This window comes from Bos grunniens, chromosome 16 (assembly GCF_055505025.1).
Source record: "Bos grunniens cultivar Pamir isolate PY7600 chromosome 16, Bosgru_T2T1.0, whole genome shotgun sequence".
Taxonomy (NCBI): domain Eukaryota; kingdom Metazoa; phylum Chordata; class Mammalia; order Artiodactyla; family Bovidae; genus Bos; species Bos grunniens.
The window spans coordinates 10,279,739-10,293,816 of NC_141180.1; the positions used below are offsets into that span (position 1 = coordinate 10,279,739).

The 14,078-nt window shown below is 38.8% G+C and overlaps 1 protein-coding gene across 2 annotated transcripts in view; it reads right to left on the reverse strand.

Annotated features, from left to right (window-relative positions):
• Nucleotides 1–2,412: 2,412 nt before the first annotated feature.
• The window catches only part of SPATA45 (spermatogenesis associated 45), a 35,021-nt gene continuing 23,355 nt past the window's right edge, over nucleotides 2,413–14,078 (reverse strand). For both annotated transcript variants that reach the window (XM_086342337.1, XM_086342338.1), the window contains 2 exons: nucleotides 4,595–4,908; nucleotides 2,413–2,675 (listed from right to left, as the gene is read on the reverse strand). In XM_086342337.1, coding sequence (XP_086198463.1) covers nucleotides 2,656–2,675; nucleotides 4,595–4,868 — 294 coding nt within the window. In that variant the 5' untranslated portion in view covers nucleotides 4,869–4,908 and the 3' untranslated portion in view covers nucleotides 2,413–2,655. The remainder of the gene's footprint in view (nucleotides 2,676–4,594; nucleotides 4,909–14,078) is intronic.

The window sequence follows — 14,078 nt, forward strand, 5'->3', positions numbered from 1 at the left end:
CCTTTCTGTGCGTGTCAGCTATCTGAACAGCTCCATATTGTTCTGTGGATTTTAGGAAAGGGAAGATGGAGGGGAGGGCAAGAGGAATCAACAGGTATGTTAGGTTTGTGCTACTTGCTGGGCTCCAGATAACAAGTCCTTTGCCTCAGAACTAGGAGTCTTATGTCTTCTGTCAATGCCCATGAAACTGTGGCAGGCTAACCCTTCACAGCTCCTGACACCAGGTGTTTGCCTTCTTGAAAAGCAAAAGCTTAGGTTTGGGTCTGTTTTCTTTTTTTACATGCCCTCAGATCTGATGGATCTTATTCATACTATGCCCTGGTGCAGTGTTAGCTGAGGTAGGGTTGTAGGCCAGTTGCCTGGTTCATCTCCCTTCAATAATAAAATCCTTTGGCTAATGAATCTGAGCTCCCTATGGAGGCAAAGGGCAGCCAAATAAAAGGTGGATATTTCACTAATATAAAGACAAATGCCAAGAAACAGCTGTGTTCCAGGCCAGGCAGTGCTCAGCTTGCCATATGAAATAGGCTCTTAATAGAAATCAAATAGCAATTAACTCAAACTACTATAAGGAACATAAGCCAGGATAAAATTTGAAAATTAGTCTGCTATCCAAGCATCAGTAAAAGATAGGCGACCCTAGCCAAATAGGATTTGACCACGAGATGATTCAAGCAATGCCCACTTGGCATGGGCAATGATACACAGACCACCTGTCTCCTGAGAAACCTGTATGCAGTTAAATCCAGACAAGGAACAACTGACTGGTTCAAAATTGGGAAAGGAGTACCACAAGGGTGTATATTGTTGCCCTCCTTATTTAACCCATATGCAGAGTGCATCATACGAAATGCTAGGCTGGATGAATTAAAAAATGAAATGAAGATTGCTGGGAGAAATATCAAGAACCTCAGATATATACCATTCTAATGGCAGACACTGAAAGGAAACTAAAGAGCCTCTTGATGAGGGCAAAAGAAGAGAATGAAAAAGCTGGCTTAAATCTCAACATTGAAAAAACTAAGATCATGGCATCTGGTCCCCTCACTTCATGGAAAAATAGAAGGGGAAAAAGCAGAAGCAGTGACAAATTTTATTTTCTTGGGCTCCAGAATCACTGTGGACAGTGACTTGCAGCCATGAAATTAAGAGACACTTGCTCCTTGGGGGGAAAGCTATGATAAACCTAGGCAGCATATTAAAAAGCAGAGGCATCATTTTGCTGACAAAAATCTGAACAGGCCAAGCTATGGCTTTCCAGGAGTCATGTACAGATGTGAGAGTTGGACCATAAAGAAGGCTGCGTGCCGAAGAATTGAGCTTTTGAACTGTGGTGCTGGAGAAGACTCTTAGAATCCCCTTGGAATCAAACCTAAAGGAAATCAACCCTGAATATTCATTGGAAGGACTGATGCTAAAGCTGAAGCTCCAATACTTTGGCTACCTGATGAGAAGAGATGACTCACTGGAAAAGATTCTGATGATGGGAAAGATTGAGGGCAGGAGTAGAAGGGGTTGACAGCGACTGAGATGGTTGGATAATATCACCAACTCAATGGACATGAATCTGAGCAAACCCCAGGAGATAGTAAAGGACAGGGAAGCCTGGAGTTGTGCAGTCCATGGGGTTGAAGAGTCAGACATGACTTAGCAGAAACTGAACAACTGCAATGATATACAACAAAAGCCTCTATAGGAATCTCCTATTACCTTCTCAAGTATGTACTTATTCAAATTACGAAAATCATTGCTCTAACAGAGTAAGGTAATATAAGTAATCAATAGAAGCAAATGTAAACTTTGGGAAACTTTAGCCTTCAACTTGATTTGTGTGGTTGGTCAACACATTCCACTGATTTACAAAAACAGTATAAACTCTGGGTGTGGGAAGAAGGATAAATTAGGGGCTGGAATTAACATATACACACTACTATTTATACTATGTATAAATATAAATAGATAACCAACAAGGACCTTCTGTATAACACAGTGAATTATACTCAATATTACATAATAACCTGTAAGGGAAAAGAATCTGAGAAAAGTGTGTGTGTGTGTGTGTGTGTGTATATATATATGTATATTTTATACATATATGTTTCAGTTGCTGTGCTGTACATCTGAAACTTATATAATATTATAAATCAGATATGTTGTTTGTTGTTTAGTCACTAAGTCGTGTCCGACATTTTCTCCGTCCCATGGACTGTAACCTGCCAGGCTCTCCTCTGTCCAGGGGATTTCCCAGACAAGAATACTGGAGTGGGTTGCCATTTCCTTCTAAATTAAAAAAACAAAAAAAAAAACCCTTTTTTTTTAAGAATTAATAAAACACTTGTAACTCTAAAAAAACGAATATAAACTATTTGAACATTTTAAATTAGTAAAGAGAAGATTGCTATGAAGTGAACATTTAGGTCATCCATCTCTGAAAGTATCTTTAATAACTCAAATCCTCTCTTCAAAACGTTTAAGTCTAAATGATGGAAGGCAGTGAAGATGTAATACGTTTTGTGTGGCTCAATGGTTTCTTGATGATCTAATGAATAGTTTTCTTTGGCTTCACTTATAATTAATATTTGTAAATAATTTAGACAGATATTGAAGAAGGATCAAAGAGATTGTGTTTCTATGTGTCTTTGTAGATGGACACATCTATCCAAATATGGCATTATCTGAAAAACAAAAGAATAAGTATCTATTACATATCTTATTATACATTTCATAGTTCCAGAATAACCCTGAAGGCAGAGAGAAGTACTGTTTCATAGATACAAGGAGTAAGGTTTAGAGACACTAAGTGACTAAAAGCATGAGCCTACTCAATGACAGAAGCAGAACGTGAACCCGAGTGCAGTGGGCTGAATGTTTGTGCTCCTCCAAATTCTTATGCTGAAACCCTAATCCCAACGGAATGGTCTTTGGAGGTGGGGCCTTTGGGAGGTAATTAAGTCATGAGAGTGGAGTCCTCATGAAAGGGATTCGTGCCTTTATAGGAAGAGCCCCCAAAACTAGCCAGCTGTTTCCATTGTGTAACAGTACGGCAAGAAATAGCTCTCTGAAAACTAGGAAGAGGGAACTCCAAGAACCCAATCATGCTGGCACCCTGATCTCCGACTTCCAGCCTCCAGAGCTGTGAGGAATAAAGTTAGTTGTTTAAGCCACTCAGTCTACAGTATTTGTTACAGCAGCCCAGACTGAGTAAGATACCAAGTCTTCCATTTTTAAGTCCTGGTTAAGTAAGACTCTCCCTCTTTTGACTGACATATCTCCAAACGAAAAATTAAAGAGAGAGCTTCAAAATACCTGTGAGTCTGTTTCTGCTCATTTGAGTTTTATTTTAGATTTCACACATAAGTGATGGCATATGGTATTTGTCTTTCTCTTTCTGACTTACTTTACTTAGTATAGTAATCTCTATGACCACCCATGTTGCTGCAAATGGTATTATTTCACTCTTTTTTGTGGTTGAGACTGTGTGGGTTTTCTTAGAATTGTGGTGGTTCAGTCACTAAGTCGTGTCTGACTCTTGAGATGCCGTGGACTGTAGCTAGCAAAGTGCCTCTGTCCACGGGATTTTCCTGGCAAGAACACTAGAGTGGGTTGCCATTTCCTTCTCCAGGGGATCTTCCTGACCCGGGGATAGAACCCTGATCTCCTGCGTTGCTGGCGGATTCTTTACCAACTGAGCTACCAGGGAAGCGGAATACTTCCTCCTTGTAAAATAGTTATTTTTTGAGCAAAGTTAAAATATGACTGTTACAGATCAACTTTAAAACACAACAGAGAATCTCAGGTTTCCAGGCCACACTCTAACACCCTCTCTGCCCTGCTTATGAAAGCGGTGGGTCAGGTGTATAGTCATAGCCTTGTCATCAAAGAAGTTACATTTCCAATATGGCAATTATTTTGTTTGTGACCTAACTTAATCATTTGTTGGTTATGTTTAACATAAATTATACTTTTTATTTTTTTCAAAATAAATGGAAAAAAAAAACTTGTCTTGACTTAGAAACAAGTATTTAACAATTAAAGTATTTACCAGCAGTTCTTCTTCCTCCTCCCCGCAAAATAATACCACCAACACCACACGCCACCTCACCCCAAACTTCCTCCACATTTTATTATTGTGTCTCAGGTCTTTTTGTCTGATATTTGTCATCAAAATCATTTCCACTGTATCTCAATTTTGCATATAACACTTTTGCAGACGTAACAGAAACTGATGGACAAGGAGGCCTCTGGATCCTTCTCCAAATATGGTTCTTAGGCCATCAGGCTCAGTGTCACCTCTGCCTGCCTGAGAATGCATATTCCAGGACCCAAACTAGAGCCTATTGAATGAGCCGGTGAGGAGATGATCCCTCAAATCCTGTAAACACGAGGAAACGAGGATCTCTGGTCTATAGTAGATCTTACCAGCCTAGTTTACATCAACTAGCCTAGTTTACTGATGCATTTAACTTCAAACAGATTGCCTTTTAACTATCCCAGAGCAATATGTATGAACCTCTTTCAATCCTAGAAATAACTCCTAAGTCTACTTATGCGTTCCTCCTGTCAACTGGGTAGGAATCCTACCGCAGCATCTTACTTTTTGGTGGAAAGTGCCTTTTCTCCTTGTGAACGAAGAGACTCAGTTTGACCCAGGAGCTCCTGTCACTGTCAGGAACAGGTTTTTTGACCTGGTCGTGAGTAAGGGACTTGTAGGCACCATGGAAATGCCTCTTTTGAACTCTCAATAAGCTGACTTGATTGCTTCTTTCCACCAGGCAGTTGGATTCTCGCCTTTCATTTATCTCCTCCAGGAGACGTTTGTCTGTTTTAAGTTTTTTAATTATTTCACTGTTTCTGTTTACAGATGCCATTATGCTGACAAACTATAATCATCAAGTGGGTCTTGCTGTCCTGCAAACAAATGCAGAAAAAAAAAATACTATCAATTGCTCGCTTGACTTCAAACCCAATATTCACAATCAGGTGTTCGCCAGCATCTCCAGTTACTTTATCAAGTGATTACCTCATGTCAGGTACTTCTCCTCCTACAGATACCACCACCACTGTGCCCCTCCCCCAACCTCCCTACATCTCTTACTACTGCTTTCTAAGGTCTTCATATTTCCTGAGGAGAAAGGAAAGACCAGAGAAAGAGGATACAGTGAAAGAATATATTTTGGTTTTTAAAGCGATACTATGCATTGATTTTTGCTTTTAGGAACTTTCATTGCTTATTCTGAATGTTAGGTAGTTAGAATAGGGAAAAGGAGTCCAAAATGGCGGTGGCTAAAAGACAAGAAAGAGAAAAGCCCGTGAAAATAGAAGGAAGGTCAAAGAAAGGTCCGAGGACCGGAATGAGGACTTCAGGTAGAAAAGCACTCCTTGCTGAGCCCAATTTGCATAGGGCAGGCCCAGGGGGAAGAAAACATATAAAAGGAGGAGCCAAGCACTCTCTCGCGCTCTCTGCCACCCACCCCACCCCACCCCACCCCACCCCACGCGATGGCACGCTCCTCCACTCTCTTCTCTTCTTCGAGAATGGTTTCTCCTGCTATCTTTTAAATAAAATAGATCTGTAACACTGATTTGTCTAAGAGCTATGACAGGGTTTGTTCAAGACTGGAGAGCTGTGACGCGCTGACGGCTTTAATGTCCATCGCTCCAAATCATTGTTGTGACGAGACAAGAACCGAGAAGCATACAGTTGCCAGACGTGATTATGAAGATAATATGAATTTATTATAGGAAATGAAGAAAACACAGCAAAGTATAAGGTAGAAAAGCTAAAATCACTTGTAATCCAGAGACAGCCAAATTAACATTTTGGATGTTTCTTTCCTAATAAATATCCAAAGATATTTCATTATAAAAAGTACGAGGGGTTCCCTGGCTGTCTAGTGGTCAGAACTCTGAGATTCCACTGGCGAGGCTGTGTTGATCCCTGCTAAGGGAAGTAAGATCCCTCAGGCTTAGTGCTACAGCCCTAAAATTAAAAAAAAAAAACAAATACAGAAGACATCAAACTGGTCATACTAAAACACAAATTTTAAACATTTGTTTTTAACTATTTAGGAAGAGTTTGCTTGTTAGGCCAGTAAATTTATCTTTTCATGGATTTGAAGCACTTAAAAATCAGATATGCTAAATTTACAAAGGAAATTTAAAATATTTAAAGGATTTGTATTAACTAAGTTTGTAAATATACCTCTTGAGGTGTTTAGTCTTTTCAACTTGGCTTAACTGAATATTAATTCCAGAAAAAATAAGAATGATTATTCTTTATATAAAAATAACTCAGTTTAGGGAATTTTCTGGCAATCCAGAGGTTGGCACTTCATGCTTTTACAGCCGGGGGCAGTGGTCTTTCAGTCTCCTGTTGGGGGACTAAGATCCCACAAGCCATGTGGCATAGCCAAATTAAAAAAAAAAAAAAAACCCACAATTTATAAATAGAATACAACTCATGTTGAAACCAACATTTTCATTTTAGAAAATCAGTATTATGAGCCCTAAAGTCCTACCAACCCAAATGTCCATCAACAGCTGAGTGGATAAATAAATCATGGTATATCCACACAATGGATACTATGCAGTAAGAAAAAAAAAAAAGATAGTACTATTGATACACATAATAACATGGCTGACTCTCAGAATAATTGGGTTGAGTGAAGAAAAGTCATACCAAAAAAAAATGGTATTGTATGATTCTACTCATACAAAATTCTATGAAATATTAACTACTCTACAGTGACTGAAAGCAGAGAAGTGGTTGTCTGGAAATGAGGAGGCGTTAAGAACAATGGCAGCAAGCAGGATTGTAAAGTAGTACACTGTGTGAGTAAGGTTTTAGTGGTGATTAATACATTTGTTATCTTGATTGTGGTGATGGTTTCATGTTTTTGCATATATCAAAGCTAATCAAATAGTACATAGATCATCCTTGACTTAGGGTGGGGTTTCAAACTGATAAACCCATTGTTTATTGAAAATGTCTTAAGGTGAAAATGCATTTAATACACCTAACATAGGAAACATGATAGCTTAGCCTTGCCTACTTTAACCTGCTAAGATCATGTACATTGGCTTTCAGTTGGGCAAAATCATCTAACACTTATTATAAAACTTATTTTATAATAAAGTGCTGATTATCAAATGTAAGTTAATTGAACATTATACTGAAAGTGAAAAACCGAATGGTTGTAATTATATCAGTCATTTTCACTTTTGATCACATGGCTGACTGGGAGCTGGGAGTATTGTCCCACGAGTCACTAGCCTGGGAAAAGATCAAAGTTCAAAATTTGAAGTATTTAAGATATGGATTCTACTGGATATATATTGCTTTTGCACCATCATAGTGTTGAAAAATTGCACACCAAATCATTGTAAGTTAGAGGCCGTCTGCACTTTAACCATGCAGTTTATTGTATGTCAATTATATCACAATAAAGCTGTGGAATAAAATTGGGATTAGCACTGAGCACATTGCATAAAGCAAGTGGTTAATAAACACTTGTTGAATGAATAAAAAGTATATTATTTATCAGATAATTTATATTCACTTAACATTAACATTGTGAGAACTTTTCATATCACTACATGTGTCATTCGTAATAAAAAAGGTACTCTCTGATGACAGTAGTCTATCATATGGATTTATAATAATTAATTGATTAGTCCCTTTATTGTTAGACTTTTAGATTATTTACCCTTTAACACTTTCAAGTGACAAAAATCTTGCAAACATATATTATTTTAGGAAACCCACAAGACATCAGTTTTCCATTCCTAAATACACAAAAGGATAAGAGGTATAGTTTCAGAGTTCTCTGGGCTAACAAATCTTACAAGAAAAAAGTTACTTGAAGAAAATAGTTGCTCGGAACAAAAGGAAATGCTTTAATGGAGAATGAAATTCCTGACTTTTTTTCCTCCCTCTGTCCAGAGCCATGAGGAAGACTCAGATATTCTGAAAAATTATAAAGAATTGTCTCAGGAAGTTATTGCCACAATAATGATGCAAAACTCAGAGGCATGCAACAATAAACATTTATTCTCATGCTCATTAGTGGATTGTTTAGATCCAGGTGAATTTGGTTGGGACTGCCTCCCAGCTGAGGGTGAAGGTCCCACAATTCTAGGACTAAGAGAAATAAGTAAAGCTATTTTTCTCTAAGCCAATATCTCAGATGGGACCTAACTCTCCTACACTCATTTCATTTCTGGGAATTTTAAGAACATAAATCCTTTTTTAAGAACATGAGAAGAAAAGCTTTTTTACTAAATGACAATTGTATTGCACCATCTCTGGCACATACAGCCTTTCTGTTTTATGTTTCTCTTTCCTGTCTCCCTTGGAAAATCCTTGATTTCAGGCATCATATTATTTACAATAATATGGAGTTGGAGCTCAGTATAATGTAGGAGCTCAATAAAAAGCAGGTGACTTTCCTAAAAGTATAAATCCAGTAATGTTAGCTCACAAATCTTTTATAGATGTACAACCCACCAAGAAATGATCCCTTGGTTTACAAGTAAGCAGTTCTTTAAGCAAGATGTCAGTTGCAGAAGTGAACAGGGAAGAAAGAAGATACCTTTTTCAACATTGGATCTAGCAAGTTTAAACTGAAGGGATATAAAATATTTTATGCACTCAATTAACACTAAATAATTAAATTGGCCTCAATCTTGCTAACTCCATTTCGATCACCTGTTAATTTTTTTCCAAAGTAGTAAAAACAAGAAGATATGAATGAAATAAATCTACAAATAGCTCCCATATCTCATTTTTGTCATTAATTTCAAGTTACTTTTACTAGAGATACTAATTTATTGGAAATTAAACTCCTTGAATTTTGTGTCCTTTACTGCTTTTACTGTTTATCATCCTCTCTGCAGGATGTTCAAATGAAAAACAAGTGGGGACATGACTAAAGGAAGTAGAAAACAAGGTAATTGTCTCGTGTACTTTTGAGCTAATTTATATTTTGTTAAAACTCATTATATAGATTTACTGCAAATGAAATGTAGATGTCTTAGTCACAAATTCACTAAGAAGATCACAGAATTCAAACTTTTTTACTAATAGACTAATTTATTTGATATCACTGTACATTCTCACCCTAGTGTTTTATTATTTTTAAATTAATTTTTATTGGAGTATAGTTTCTTTACAATGTGTTAGTTTCTACTGTACAGCAAAATGAATCAGCTGTACATATACATCTATCCCCTCCCTTTTGGACTTCCTTCCCATTCAAGTCACCACAGTGCATTAGGAAATAATCATTGAAGTCCAGGAAGCACAGAGTCCCAAGGAGAAACATGCCAAGACACATATTAATCAAACTAACAAAAATTAAATACAAAGAAAAATTATTAAAAGCAGCATAGGAAAATAAAACTCTTATTACAGATCACATGAACACAGGAGCCAACTAAAATTAGACACAGCAAGAGTCTTATGGTAACAGCATGGAATCTGAAGTCAAAAAGGTTTGACTCCTGTTCAAGCTATGCCAATTATGTGGCCTCAGTTAAGTTACCTTCTCTGGCCCTCAGTTACCTTATATGTTTAATGGAAATAATATCCAAATCACAGAGAACCATAAGGATTAAATGAGCTAATACATTATCAAGAACTTAATATAACCAAAACTCAATAAATGGTAACGTTAAAATATTAGTCACTGTAAAAACATTTTTGTTCAATTGGATAAATAAATAGTATTTTTGTCCCCTCAGTTATTAATCTGTTTATTTGCTATGTGATCAGGTTCAGCTACATAATTGTGGTGGCCAGAGCAAAATGATAAGGCAAGGGCCCTTGTTGAGAAATCACTGAGAATTTTAAGATGGTGGCAGAAGAGCATTAAACCAAGTGGGCTCCTTCTTAGGTGCTTGTGTGATGGCAGAGAGAGGTCACGTGTCTATGAAACTGGCTATATGTGTGACATAGGAACAAGTCAATTCCTATGCTTAAATCACCTAGTTTTAGTGTCTTAAATGGAGGTAAATAATGTGCCTAACCTATGAATTTTTAAAGGCATGTATTTTTAAGCATGCATATACAGTCAGTTCAGTCGCTCAGTCATGTCCGACTCTTTGTGACTCCATGGACTGCAGCACGCCAGGCTTCCCTGTCCATCACCAACTCCCAGGGCTTATTCAAACTCATGTCCATCGAGTCAGTGATGCCATCCATCTCATTCTCTGTTGTCCCCTTCTTGTTAAAGGTTGTTGCTGAACCACGCAAAGACACCAGGATTCTTGGCCTCAAGAGAAGAATTCAGTCCGGGGCCAGAGACAAGGCTTGATCGCTCAGAGCTTTTGTGTAATAAAGTTTTATTAAACTATAAAGGAGATAGAGAAAGCTTCTGACATAGGCATCAGAAGGGGGCAGAAAGAGTACCGCTTGCTAGTGTTAGCTACCGGGGTCCAGCCCCGGTTGGATCCAGGGATTCCCTCGGGAGGACGGCGTTGGTGAAAGGATAGATAAAAAGAGAAAGAGGGGCTTGAACTAACTGGTTTACGCAGAAAGCCAATAAAACCTGTTGACATCAGATTTGCACTGACCACAGAGGCCACAGGCGCCCTCTCAAAAAGCAGAAAGTGCCCCACCTTAGGCACCTTTTCGAGTGGGTCTTAGAAGCCCGGGCAAATAAGTGGTTTCAGAGGGCCCCCGCGCTCCAAATTAGTCATCCTGAAGGAAGAACAGAGAAGAAAAGGAGAGAAAAGGAAACAAGAAAGAACGACATAGGGAGACCAAGCTTAATGAGCAAGGCCCGCAACTTTATTTTCCAAAGTAGCTTTTATACCTTAAGTTATGCATAGAGGATAATAGCGGGTGTAGAGTCATGCAAGGTCAGCAGTCCTTGACTCTGATCGAAGCCAGGCTTTCTTTTTGCAAACTTATCATATGCAAAGGCTTTAGGTGATTTACGTCATCTTCTGGCCAGGAGGCCTGTTAACATTTTATGACCCTTTCTCCTGAATAATGGTTAGTCAATCAGAAAACTTATTTTCTCTAAAGGTGATTATTCTAAAGTCAGGCGCCACCCTCCGAAAGCATTAGATAAAGTTGCATTCCCATAGGGCAAAAGGGCGGTGGGCTATAACAAGAAAAGAATTAACTTAAGGGTCCAAGGTTACAAACATTAAAGCTACTACTTACATTTCTATATACCAACTATATTAATCAATACACTCCCAGGGACACAGTAGGTAAGGGATATGGAAACCTGGCAGCAAGCATTAGCTCAACAAAGAAATCATCTACTAGTTCTATTCTAACAATTTTAACTCTCTGAGAAGCTCTGCATTGTTAGAATATCTTAAGCTTCCCGTGCCTCTCACGGTTGGGAGGCTGTGAACAATCACAAGCATAGCTGCAGGAGTCTGAACAAACCTGTCAGGCAAGCTAGAAAGTCATCAGAGGAGTTTGAATTGAAACACTCCTATTATGCCCAGGAGACTTATTAACTAGAGCTCTAAGTTGATTTTCTTCAGAGAAAGGTGGTCGGGGATAGCACCCTGTGAATGTCAGAGGAGTTGGTAAAAGTCATAAAATAGTAAAACAGACAGATTCTGGTTTTGGGGTAGACACTCAGGCAGGTCCGGGGGGGCCCTTGAGCCCTGATTCACCTTGCCCGTCAGGGGTCTCCCGCATGAACTTGTCATGGGTGGGAACTCCCATGCTGGCTCCATTGCAGTTAGCAATGGAGTTATATACTCTCCAATGAATCCAAAGAATGTCTGGAGGTTGTAAAGACCTCACCAGGCCTACTCCCATAACTTACATTTTAAAATAACAGGATTAACCAGAAGGTTTAATCCAGAGACTGTCCTCAGGCAGGATACATTATTGTTATATAAACCTAAGGAATGTAGAGGGAAAAAAAAGTTTGTCCTTTCTTCCTCTTTGACAATTCCAGACCCCTCTTCTCCTTGGGGACTCCTAGACTTCTTATCAACCTGCCTAGGAAATGACTCTCTCATCCTCCTGTCTTCAAATCTTTCCCAGCATCAGGGTCTTTTCAAATGAGTCAGTTCGTCGTATCAGGTAGCCAAAGTATTGGAGTTTCAGCTTCAGCATCAGTCCTTCCAATGAATATTCAGGACTGATTTCCTTTAGGATGGACTGGTTGGATCTCCTTGCAATCCAAGGCATTCAAGAGTCTTCTCCAACACCACAGTTCAAAAGCATCAATTCTTTCATGCTCAGCTTTCTTTACAGTCCAAATCTCACATCCATACATGACTACTGAAAAAACCACAGCTTTGACTAGATGGACCTGTGTGGGCAAAGTAATGTCTCTGCTTTTTAATATGCTGTCTAGGTTGGTCATAGCTTTTCTTCCAAGAGCAACTGTCATTTAATTTCCTGGCTGCAGTCACCATCTACAGTGATTTTGGAGCCCAAGAACATAAAGTCTCTCACTGTTTCCATTGTTTCCCCATCTATTTGCCATGAAGTGATGGGACCAGATGCTGTGAATGTTTTCTGAATGTTGAGTTTTAAGCCAACTTTTTCACTCTCCTCTTTCACTTTCATCAAGAGGCTCTTTAGTTCTTCTTTGCTTTCTGCCATAAGGGTGGTGTCATATGCATATCTGAGGTTATTGATATTTCTCCCAGCAATCTTGATTCCAGCTTGTGCTTCATCCAGCCCAGCATTTCTCATGATGTACTCATAAGTTAAATAAGCAGGGTGACAATATACAGCCTTGACGTACTCCTTTCCTGATTTGGAACAAGTCTGTTGTTCCATGTCCAGTTCTAACTGTTGCTTCTTGACCTGAATACAGATTTCTCAGGAGGCAGGTCAGGTCGTCTGGTATTCCCAAATCTTGAAGAATTTTCCAGTTTGTTGTGATCCACACAGTCAAAGGCTTTGGCATAGTCAATAAAGCAGACGTATATGCTTTTCTGGAACTCTTGCTTTTTCGATGATCCAATGGATGTTGGCAATTTGATCTCTGGTTCCTCTGCCTTTTCTAGATCCAGCTTGAACATCTGGAAGTTCACGGTTCACATATTGCTGAAGCCTGGCTTGGAGAATTTTTAGTATTACTTTGCTAGCGTGTGAGATGAGTGCAATTGTGCAATAGTTTGAGCATTCTTTGGCTTTGCCTTTCTTTGGGATCAGAATGAAAACTGACCTTTTCTAGTCCTGTGGCCACTGTTGAGTTTTCCAAATTTGTTGGCATATTGAGTGCAGCATCATCTTTTAGAATTTGATATAGCTCAACTGGAATTCCATCACCTCCACTAGCTTTGTTAGTAGTGATGCTTCTAAGGTACACTTGACTTCACATTCGAGGATGCCTGGCTCTAGGTGAGTGATCACACCATCGTGATTATCTGGATCATGAAGATCTTTTTTGTATAGTTCTTCTGTGTATTCTTGCCACCTCTTCCTAATATCTTCTACTTCTGTTAGCTCCATACCATTTGTCCTTTATTGCACCCAGTTTTGCATGAAATGTTCCCTTGTTATCTCCAATTTTCTCGAAGAGATCTCTAGTCTTTCCCATTCTATTGTTTTCCTCTATTTCTTTGCATTGATCACTGAGGAAGGCTTTCTTATCTCTCCTTGCTAGTCTTTGGAACTCTGCATTCAAATGGGTATATCTTTCCTTTTTTTCTTTGCCTTTAGCTTCTCTTTTTCTCAGCTATTTGCAAGGCCTTCTCAGACAACCATTTTGCCTTTTTGCGCTTCTTTTTCTTGGGGATGGTTTTGATCACTGCTTCCTGTACAATGTCACAAACTTCTGTCCATAGTTCTTCAGGCACTCTATCAGATCTAATCCCTTGAATCTGTTTGTCACTTTCACTGTATAATATTACACTTTCACTGTATAAGGGATCTGATTTAGGTCATACCTAAATCATGCATATACAGTGGATCCTCTGTAGTCCTGCTCTAGGGACCCTCTAGGTCCCACTCATGGACTCCGTATTTGAAAATTTACCTACTCACTAAAATTTGCTATCCAATAATCAATACTGTAGCACTCTCACAGTCATCCCCAAACACACACTTAGCAGTGAAAACCTGGGTCTCCTTAATCTGCACCACA